Here is a 10869-nt window from a genome sequence, read left to right on the forward strand (position 1 = left end):
CCAGCCAAGATGGAGTTAATTTTGTTTATCCTTCATTTGTGTATATAAACTTTGACCATGCAAGATCAACGAGTTGTTGTCCAAATTAAAATATGTAACTACAGTCTTGCAGTTCATTTCAATATTATTATTGGTCGTACAGTATAAAATGAAATATGATCGAATGAAGTTTGTATGTGTGCAATGATAAAATACATGTGTAACAGATAAAGATTATATGTTCCGAGAAACATAAGTTATATAAGCTTAAATATTGTGTGTATGTAAGCAACGTCATCTACTACGTCAGCAAACAGCGACTGAGTGCGCCAACCCAAACAGAAGCTACAGCAGCAGAGCTGGTTGTGAACTTCTGCCTCTGGTGTTGACAGTTTGGTAAGAAAGCTGTTTCTCTTTGGTGTTCTGTCCCCACACAGTCACACCAGTGCTCCCCACCTTTACAGCTGCTCGTCTCTTCCACCCCGAGGCGCGTCGAGTGCTGAGTTTGATGCTAACTGACGCTTTTCCTGGTTCGCCAGCGGTTTATTGTCGCTGTTATTATGGCAGAGAAGTCTGTTGTGACTGGAGCTTGAAAGAAGGATTATCCTTTACTTGCGTGGTGTTTTTAAAAAGCCACTAGATTCTCACGAAGCCACACATTTACTGCTGTTATTGGCTGAAGTGACGGGAAGGTTGTTCCACCTCCGCAGCGTTAGCATCCTTGTTATTCGATGCTAATAATTAGGCTAATTCAGGTCGCGTGCACTTCCTGTGAGTATAAATGATGAACTTATAACTCGTGTTCGTGTTTAACGGAGATCTGATGCCTCAACGCTACTAATGTTTGATATCTGTTGTTGTTCTCTTCGCCTGACAGGGTTGCTTTCTATTTCTAAGTGAACAATAGTTTCTTAAAGCTGAGCAATAGTTTTACTTTTCCAAACAAATTCAGTTTGAATACACTAGTGTATAACACGCTTGCTGTTAATTACCCTCCACTGTTTTTTACATGGACACACACTGACCACTTTATTAGGAACACGTGTATACCAGTTTATTTCCCCACTTATTAGCCTGTGGTGGCAGGCAGAGCTAGGGCTGGAGGATATGGCCGAAAAGTATATTAATATAAAAAGGTTCATATCGATTCATATTGATTGATAATCATAATATATATTATTCTTTTATATATTGTGTTATAAGTGTTGAGACTGATTTTTCTGAGTGAAGGTTTCTTTAAGGAATGACAAACACTTGATAAACAGCTAAACACATTTAACATATTAAAAAATATGTGAGTATTTCAGAAGCTATCGATGTGGTATTTTCACACACAACACCACACCTATATGAGTATTGTTGGTTACCATGCGCATCACGCTGTGGCTACAGTTTACCATCTTCTAAGGACTATTACCAGAATGATGCAGAAGTCATCTCAAACTGGTTTCATTAACATGACAGTGAGTTTAGTACACTTGTCCTCAGTCACCAAATCTGAAATCAACAGAGCACCTTTGGGGTTTGGTCAGACAAGAGATGGGCAGCTTTGATGTGGAGCAGAAATCTCAATGGAAAGTTTACATCATCTACTGGATCAATACCACAAATAACTGAGGCTGAGTAGAGGGAGGAACCGCCCAGTATAATTATAGTGTTCCTAATAAAGTGCTAGTGACGGTGAGTGAAAGTGTCCTTCGTGGCCTGCAGTAACGTTAAGGTGTAAACACGTCTTTGAGAACTCTATGTGGACAGATGCCCCTCTCAACAAACTCATGTGCGTGTTTGGCTGGGTGATCTTCACACTGCAGGCCACATTTCACTAATTTCACTTGTTTGGGGAAGATCCTGTTCAGTTTCTTGCACAAAACCTGGTGGTGTGGAAGAATTCTACCAGCCTGCACACAACCTTGACCTCAGCCACATCCAGTGTAAAGTTTGGTTTATTTAATTTCCATCAGAAAATAAATTAGATAAATAATTGGTATAGATTAAACTGTCTCATCAAACTAGTGGGTCCAACCAAGGTAATTTCACTTGAGCAGAAACAAGACAAGTCTGGATCAAGCTATTAAGTCCCAGCGCTTCTCTCAGGTGACTGTAGGATTTAAAGTCTGATGGTTTAGTCATAGCCACGTAATGGTGTCACGTGTCGTCAGGCTGAGTAAATTGATGACAGCTTATCTTGGCTAAATACTACTATAGGAATCCTAATGAAAATGTTTGCACATTCACTGTAATGTTAACAGTCAAATAGATTTTGCACTTTTTTTAACCTCTACTGTTTTCTAAGTACAGTTTTACATTTGGTTCACACGGAAGCGAAAGTGGCCTCTCATAACATGAAGGTGATTCTACAAGACACAGCAGCTGAGCAGACACTTTCAATTCAACTTTGTCATTGCACAAAGCAGAAGTGAAAAGACAAAAAATACAATTAGATATCTAAGCAGATGTGCAAAGTAAGGAATAAGTGCACTGTTGTTAGCATGTATAAATACAGGTGATCACAAACAAACCGTCCGATCTGGATTGTGAAAACTGACCCTAATTTCTTTATTTGCTTCTTGGCTCTGCAGAACTGAATGAGGTGCGGTCCCCTGCCTTTGCTGTTTTGTAAGTGCTGCTGCTGCCGGGATGGGCCAGCAGATCTCAGGTCAGTCGGTGATGACCCGTCTGCCTGAGAAGCTGGTGAAACACGTCGGCCTGGTGCGTGACAGTGGCTACCTCAACTACGAGGAGTTCTTGGGACGAGTGGCCGAGCTTAATGACGTGTAAGTCTGTAAAAGTTCAATGCTACCAGCACATGCAAAGTCGGAATAATAGATGTTCAATCATTCAAAAATAAGTTGTACATTTTTATTGTAGTGGAGGTCAGTGGGATAAATGGCAATGACTGACTGAGAGGGATTTAAAGATGGACCTATGTGACCTTAATTACATCACAAAGGATACCTGAACCTGGATGTTTTGTAGGATTTGTCATTTGTACTTTTGGGTTGTTCCAATTTGAGAGCTAAACCCCAGAGCTGCAGCACTATTCCATCAGTGGCCCATTTTATTCCCCTGCTCCATTAGGCCCAGCTTCTGCCAGTTTAATTTTAGCTTCCCTGCCCTCAGAGACAGTATTATGACTGATGGATAATGTGGTTAAAGTGAGCTAGTCTGTGTTGTTCCAAAAAAAATTCAATAATATGAAATGAAACAGTCATTACTTAAATCCATATATAGTTGAGGGTGAGGTTGGGGCTGGAGCCTTTCAAAGTGTTTGTCTGTTATCACCTGTAGGTAAGTGGCTTCAGTATGTTTTACACACTTTATTGTGTTGTAACTTTAATTGTGAATTGATCAAATATTTCTTTTAACGTTTTAACATATATTCAACATAAATTATACTAAAAGTGAATAAGTCTGAAAACTTTCTGAAGCCACTTTATGTCCAGAGCTGATCTGCAGAGTCCGAATCTGTACAATTTCCAATCCTTTGCATTATATCAACATTTTGCACATACCTACTCTTGTCTGCTGGATCTCTCTCAGTACGGCCAAGCTTGCTGCCGGACAGCAGAAGCACCTGCTGTTTGAGGTGCAGCCAGGATCTGATGCAACAGCCTTGTGGAAGGTGGCCGTCAGGATCGTGTGTACCAAGGTGAGACCAAATGTCCTCCTGCACACACACATCACACGCCAACACATGCACCAGTGTGCACCGTTTCATTTTGTGTTGGACAAAGAGACCGATGCCTTTGAAACCGTTCACCTGCAAACTGTGTGTGGCGAAAGTTTGCACAGGGATATTTCTAATGTTTGTGCCAGTTTAATGGAGTCAGACAGATTTGTCAGATTGGAAATAGACAATTATCAGACAGATGCCCCTTTTTTAAGTCAAAAGCTTAATTAGAAGGATTTCTAATATCAGTTTGTAAAGTCAAATACAAACAAAATAATATATAGTTACATTATACAATACACTTGCTCAATGGAGTATTGAGTTTCTTTTTGTCTAATTTAATTTCAGTGACTTCACATTTGTTTCCGCTATTTTCTCTTTTCCATATAGCGCTGCTCACGCAGTGTAAACTAGAATTACAGCACTGCGGTTGTATGCCTTTTCCAGATTCATATAAGGTCACTGTGATCTTTACTTTTCACGTCTCAAATGAAATCACTTCATCTTTGAGTTCAAGTAACAACTGATCAGAAGTTGAAGAAATTCCCTCAATTCGGTGAGATCACATTCAATAGGCCAAATTTGTGTTTTTTTAAACCTTGTTGTGACCTTGACATTTGAGCTTTGACCACCAACATCTTTTTCGTTCATCCTTGAGTCTAAGTGAATATTTTTACCAAAATTAAGGAAAACCCATCAGGGCATTCTTGAGATATCGTGTTTACGAGAATGGGATGGATGGACAACCCGAACACATAATACCTTCAGCAACTGTCTGTAGCCAGCGGGAAGGCATACAAATGTTTTGATTGACTATGAATCCGTGGCAGGACAAAATAGAATATGGCGGGCTGCCACAGTCTAGATAATTAATAGGGAACACTAGATCATATTGTGTCTATTTTCTCTCTCTTATATAAGAAGTTGTAATCCACACTGAAAACTTTTAAAACTAAAAAAAGACCCTATGAGTAATGGGACTGCCTCTCCCTCCTCTCAGATCAACAAGGAGAATGGTTCGTTGGAAGCATCACGGATCATGAACCTGTACCAGTTCATCCAGCTGTACCGGGACATCACCAGTCAGGCTGCTGAGGTGCTGTCTGCAGAGGGCGCCATCCAAGGCCCGTCTGGCCAGCTCCCTTCCACAGGCTCCTGCCAGGCCAGCATGTGGATGGGCAGGTCAGTGACTTGATCCTTGTCAAAGTATTTTACCACAATGTAATATTTTTACATTAAACCGTTTGATTTGAACTCATTGTTTCAAGTGATTCCTCAAAAACTCTTTGTGGACAAATGCGACATAAGCTGTTGAATGCAGGCCCTACTTGACAACACCTACAAAGGCTTTTTAAGGTTTTGAATCAGCTGTGTGTTGTTGTGCTTTTAGTCCGGAAGACTAATGACTAGTGTTGTATAAAGTATCACAATCCCCCATTTTATTCGTGTTGACACTTCAATTAACTATGTTTTATAAAGGGCCATATGCCTATACAGTGCGAAAATGTATGACAGTGGGACAGTGTGTGAGTTTGTATGTGTAGGGCTTTGCTTCCATTCCCTGCATAACAGTGGATGTGCTATTTTTAGCTCTCGTGGTAACACCAAGACCAGAGGCTGCAGCTCCAAGTGCTCCTGCCGACCCTCCGTGGCTTCGTTGACAGACGCAAGAAGCATAATATGACATTATTTAAATTTCTTAGCTGACAGTCTGCCATTATTCAATGCAATAACTCGTGAACAGAGGGGGAGGTTGTGACCATATTTCTGGCAACTTGACAGTAGTTGTCAATAATTATTTCTATAATCAGCAAATGTGCTCAGTGGAGTGCAGGTGTCTGCCAAGGAAGTGTATTAAACACTGATGTAAACTGTCAGAGAAATCGCATTAACTGTCATAAGTGTATAGGGGACCTCGGATGACTGCATACCAGGTTAAAACTTTAATAAGACAATGCCCTTGATCCTATTATGTACAATAATTAAAATATGAATATTATTAATTCTCATGATTAATTATTATTAAACACTTTTCCACAGCTGCTTCAGGATTGGGATAGACACACATTATAGGCCCAGTATCCCGGGCGCTGTTTTACCCAAAATATTTAATAAAGATATATGAAAAAGAAAGAGCCCTGTGGAAAGACTAAGCCTGTGTGTGTATGTGTGAAACCAAAGTTTCAGATTTTCAGTTTGTTCCAGGAGGTTTATAAAGAACTCTGAGTTTGATCCAGTTCTTACTCACGGTGTCAGCTCAGCTCAGGCTGTGACACACGGTGCACTGACTCCGAGGCTTTATCTCGACCTCAGACAGAAGCAGACACACACCTGGACCTTTTAAAAAATAAAAACTTTATAACAGAAGGTATGGTACCCTGTCATAGTCATGTTTCCTGTTTAAAACATGAAACTTCTGGAGTAATTTATTGTCAAAAATATAGGTTTATATGAGTCCCTCTTCTATGTTCTCTCATTATTTTGTCATTAATTCTCCTAATGTGAGTTATTTAGGAAGGTTTCATATTGAAGTCATAATGTTTTTACTGTGACACTACTAACTACCACCTTATACAGGCCAATCTAAATTAACTTTATTGATGACATTGAATTGCAGTTTTAACTATCCTGGGGTTTGGGTTCACACCAGAAACATTTTTGCTCAACCACAATATAATGATTTCAGATAAAGTTGTAATAATTAGTATTTTATTGATTAAATGAGCAAGTGTATGTAAAATGGGTCAATCATTACTTTTGCCACTCTGAGGTTCAGCTTGCTTTTTTTGGTTTTCTGGCCCCCGTTTTCTCAGAAAATTGATTGTTAGCCATAGGAAGAGTTTTGGGCAGGCTGAGTGTAATGTCTCAATTCTCATTCATTTTTATAACACTGAAAGATATTTGTCTTTGTTTGACAAATCCCCAGCCAACAAAGAGCATTTAGTTCACAAATAACTTATCGGCTGCTCAGAAGTGAAAAAACACCTTCTGTCTTTGGAAATAATTCAAAGTTTACCCCCTTTTCTTTGTGTCTCTGTGCAGAGTGAAGCAGCTGACTGATGAGGAGGAGTGCTGTATCTGCATGGACGGGAAGGCCGACCTCATCCTGCCCTGTGCGCACAGCTTCTGTCAGAAGTGTATTGATAAATGGTAAGATGACAGAAAAAGCTTTAGTTTGGTTCAACAGTTAATCTATTACTTTGTAAATCATTTTATTTTTATCACAGAAAAGTTTTAGTCTCACGTGATGCACACGACAAATGGTAATTCTTTTCCTGCAGGAGTGGGCAGAGCCGAAACTGTCCGATATGCCGCCTGCAAGTGACTGCTGCCAATGAATCGTGGGTAATGTCAGATTTTCCCACAGAGGATGACATAGCTGGCTATATCCTCAACTTGGCTGATGAGGCAGGCCACCCACACAGGCCTTAACACACCGAGCCAATAAGATGCTACATAAGGGACATTGGCCCTTACCAAGTAGACTTCACTACACAAAATGTCACTTTTGAATGAGGCGGAGATTTTTTTTCTCTTTAATAGCTAACAATGCAGAGGAAGCCCCTTTGGTTTCCTAATCTTCACGTTCTGACATGTTTGGAACATGAAACCAGTAACCAAACATTTAACAGGTTCCCTCTTTCTAGCAGACTTCCTGGAAATTATCCACAAAATGTCCTAAAACTGGCTCTTATCTAACTGTAAATCACCAGTATTTTTCTATGAAATGTCGACACAATTTAGTACTAATTTTAAGGGAAATGGAGATGGTCTTGCTGCTGTTGTTGAGCACTTGCTTGTTCTATTTGTGAAGGAAAATAAGAAATGATGTAGTAGGTATGTAAAAAATACTTCTATCAACTGACTGAAGTATAACTGTGAGGTCTCTGACGTTTTATTGCATGTAGCGTTTTATTTGTTTGTCATCATTCCTATCGGTTTGAGACACAAAACTAAGGAATTTCCAACGCAGATGGAAAGTACAGATTAGCCTGTATTTACCCTGTGTATATATATATATATATATCCATATCCATATCCATTGGGTTATTTATATATATGTATAAATTACCCAATGGATCTATGATTTATGGCCTTTGAAAGATGAATCCAAATATGGATTTATCTGTTAGTCTCCCTAGAAAACTGAGATAGAGGATATTAGTTTTTTTTTTAACTTACAACCATTTTTTTTAAAGCAGGACATTGTGATTTACAGCTAAATACCAGCTAAATTGTAGGGCATTTTGAGTAACGTTTTCAGGAAATTAGCTGTAAAATATATGATCAGTAAAATAATGTGTTAACACTCGACTCACTTAAAATTCCAGGATGCTATTTGTAACCCATGTATTGTAGATGTGGTGCTTTATGGGAGCTGTGTGTGATAATTTATAGTCTAAAGTGAAAATTCTGTATTTTCAGTATATTATAATAATGATAATAATCTAATTCAACACACAGAATAACCAGGAGCACAGCTCTTACAGTACAAAAACACTTAGGTCCAGACAAACTAGACACTTTAAAATATGAATGCTGATCTGAGGTGAAGTTTGTCATGTTAATATCACACAAAAGAGGTGAACTCATATCAGCTCTCATATCAAGGGAGGGCTGATGAATATGACTCCTAGCAGAGATTTGATTGAAATGTTTGATAGCACTCTTATATCTGTCTTACCTGTCTCTGGTTACCTGACAACATCTCAGAGCCAAGAAATAGTCTGGCCCACAACATAAAACAGCCAACTGACAAGGTTCTATTGTAATTTTTTGTGGATATGTTGATAAGTGAGATTTAGAGGTGCAGGCTGGAGCTGTCTGTGTAACTTACAGATTTGAGAGTGGTGTCGATCTTCTCATCCGACTCCAGCTGATAACAAATAAACATGTTTCCTGAAATGTAGAACTTTGGCTTCATGTGCAAATCTAAGACACTGACACGCGACTTTTTTCCTTCAGAGTATCTGGTCAAACAGTGAAGCCAAATGTATTTTCCACATGTAAAACTGATCTGTAGTCTGTGTAATGTAACCCTGCATGTTTATACCCCAGATGACACGCCTTATAAGCTGTCATGTGAACATGTTATAAACTGATGCTCTGATCCACCTCGGACCTGACTCTCTGGGTGTACAAGACTAATTAGTTTTACATGATTTTATTAACTTGGCTGGCTGTGCTGTCTTTTTTACTCTTGGAATTAACCACTATTTGTGATCTTTGCTGTTCTCATCTTTAAATGTTTTATAGATATATTTTTTCCATTAAATAATTATACAGTATTACGATTATTTTATTCAGAGTGCTGGAGTAGTACTGTTTTTCATATTTCCAAAGCTGTTTGTTTGCTTTGATTTGTCATGCCATTAATTCAAGATTTATTGAGATGGGCAGCTTTTATTTACACTGACCTCTTATAGGATCACAGTGATGCAGAAGATTTTCTTTTCTTGTTTCCAAATGAGTGAAATCACAGGAAGCACTTTTAGGAGTGGTTGTGATTTATGTGAAGTGGATTCCACGCTGATGTTTTTGAAGAAATGTGAATATGTATCAACCTAATTTGAATTAGATTCATAAACTTATGTTTTAATAAAGTCTAATGCTTTATTTAAAGATGTAGAATAATTAATTGCTAATAGTTTTTGTTGACTGAGTCAAATTTGCATTTGATTGCATTACATTTAGAAATTTGTTTTCCCGGCATGAGACAATAGCTTCACTATTATTTAACAAAAATCGGACATAAGAATTTTACACAGTAGTCATTTACTATGTAGCATTTCATTTCTCTTCTGTTAAAAGACCAAAAACATGATATCTTATTGCACAAAAAGTAATTTTTGGTTGTTGATCCTGACAAATCGCACCTTAAAACCTGTAGCTTTCCATCAGTGTATGTGCACTACAACAGCAGTTGATTTTATCTCTGTGGTGTAGAATAGAATATAATCTAATGGCACTGTAGTTCAGTTAAAATGATGTTGAGGCGTTTTTCACCAAATGAATCAAGAGTTTGACCAGAGGCCTTCTGCTCTGCAGGCCACATGACTGCGTGGTCTGAAGACAAATTTATTAAAAAATATATATTTAAAAAATGAATGTTCAATTAAGTTCCAAGGTCATGTTTCATAATTCCAATATATGACTGATATTATTCATTTATTGCATCTGAGCCTACATACGGGACATTCTATGTAAATGTCTTTGAATATGCCCTAATCACTCAACCTGCTGTGTAATGTAATGTTGAATCCAAAAGGTGGAAGCATCGTCCTATAACTTTACTGATAACTGTTCTGGAATCATTGGAGGCATTTCATTTACAAAACTGAATGGAAGGTGTATGTAACCTGGTTTTGTTCACACTGTATAATCCTTAATAAAGAGGTACTTGCTTGTTTGCACTTTCAAGAATTTGTGTTAGGATGGATTTAAAGGTTCACAACACTTCCTCTTGTCGACATGTTGTATAATTGACCATTTAAACTTATTTATCCATCTCATTTAAGCATGCAAAGAAACTTTTATGCGATAAAAACCTAATGATTCAATGTACCACTTATTAAGCATTCAAGCTATGTGCTATATTTTTTTATTATAATTTTTGCCTTTATTGCTTACATATTACCCCAGTGTTGTACAATTATGTTTCACATAACAGCAGGATAATAATCCTCACAGTCCCTTTAATAAAAGCCAGGGATCATAGTGAGTTATAATCATGAAATGACTTTGACAGACTGATGTCCCTGCCTGTGACTTTGACACTTGGACACTTTACGATAACAATAACTTTACACTTTGCACAATCCCTCCCTCTAACTGTATATTTTTTATTTGAGTATAGTATTTTCTATTCAATTTTTTCTATTTAATTTTTGTTTCCTATTTTTTATGTTCTCTATATTTATAATTGCACAAACACACCGCAGCAAATTCCATGTATGTGTAAACCTACTTGGCAATAAACCTGATTCTGAAATTATATGATTTATTGTATACATCAAATATACACAGTGGTGGAGGAAGTACTCAAATATTTTACTCAAGCAAAAGTAGAATTAAATAGACAAAGAATGTACCATTTTTAATTCTTGATTAAAAGTAAGTAAGTACTTGCTTTTGAATACATTTCGTATCAGTATTAAAAGTAAAAGACTTTGTCAGAGTAGCCTGTTCTCGAATGTAACGATCTATGACATTAACTGTGC

The 10869-nt window shown here is 37.7% G+C and overlaps 1 protein-coding gene and 1 long non-coding RNA gene across 3 annotated transcripts; both read left to right on the top strand.

Moving 5' to 3' along the window:
• Positions 1-284: 284 nt before the first annotated feature.
• rnf141 (ring finger protein 141) lies at positions 285-7595 on the top strand. Of its 2 annotated transcripts, none has more exons than XM_034587427.1 (6): positions 285-375; positions 2559-2753; positions 3520-3628; positions 4650-4831; positions 6692-6799; positions 6931-7595. In XM_034587427.1, the coding sequence occupies exons 2-6, from the start codon at positions 2617-2619 to the stop codon at positions 7079-7081; spliced, it is 687 nt and encodes a 228-aa protein (XP_034443318.1). In that variant the 5' UTR covers positions 285-375; positions 2559-2616; the 3' UTR covers positions 7082-7595. The 2 variants fall into 2 exon arrangements, with proteins under 2 accessions (XP_034443318.1, XP_034443319.1); XM_034587428.1 differs by lacking the exon at positions 285-375 and adding an exon at positions 388-466.
• A 122-nt stretch (positions 7596-7717) lies between these two features.
• Positions 7718-10058, top strand: LOC117762812. The gene is made up of 2 exons (XR_004614082.1): positions 7718-8013; positions 8114-10058. It is a non-coding gene; the product is annotated as an uncharacterized LOC117762812 (long non-coding RNA).
• The last annotated feature ends 811 nt before the right edge of the window (positions 10059-10869 follow it).

The sequence above is a fragment of the Hippoglossus hippoglossus genome, chromosome 6 (genome assembly GCF_009819705.1).
Source record: "Hippoglossus hippoglossus isolate fHipHip1 chromosome 6, fHipHip1.pri, whole genome shotgun sequence".
In the NCBI taxonomy this organism is placed as follows: Eukaryota; Metazoa; Chordata; class Actinopteri; order Pleuronectiformes; family Pleuronectidae; genus Hippoglossus; species Hippoglossus hippoglossus.

Coding starts and splice junctions, on each gene's coding strand:
- rnf141 (XM_034587427.1), top strand. CDS start 2,617: ATGGGCCAGCAGATCTCAGGTCAGTCGGTGATGACCCGTCTGCCTGAG. Junction 3,629..4,649: donor TCAGGATCGTGTGTACCAAG/GTGAGACCAAAT, acceptor CCCTCCTCTCAG/ATCAACAAGGAGAATGGTTC. Junction 6,800..6,930: donor CAGAAGTGTATTGATAAATG/GTAAGATGACAG, acceptor CTTTTCCTGCAG/GAGTGGGCAGAGCCGAAACT.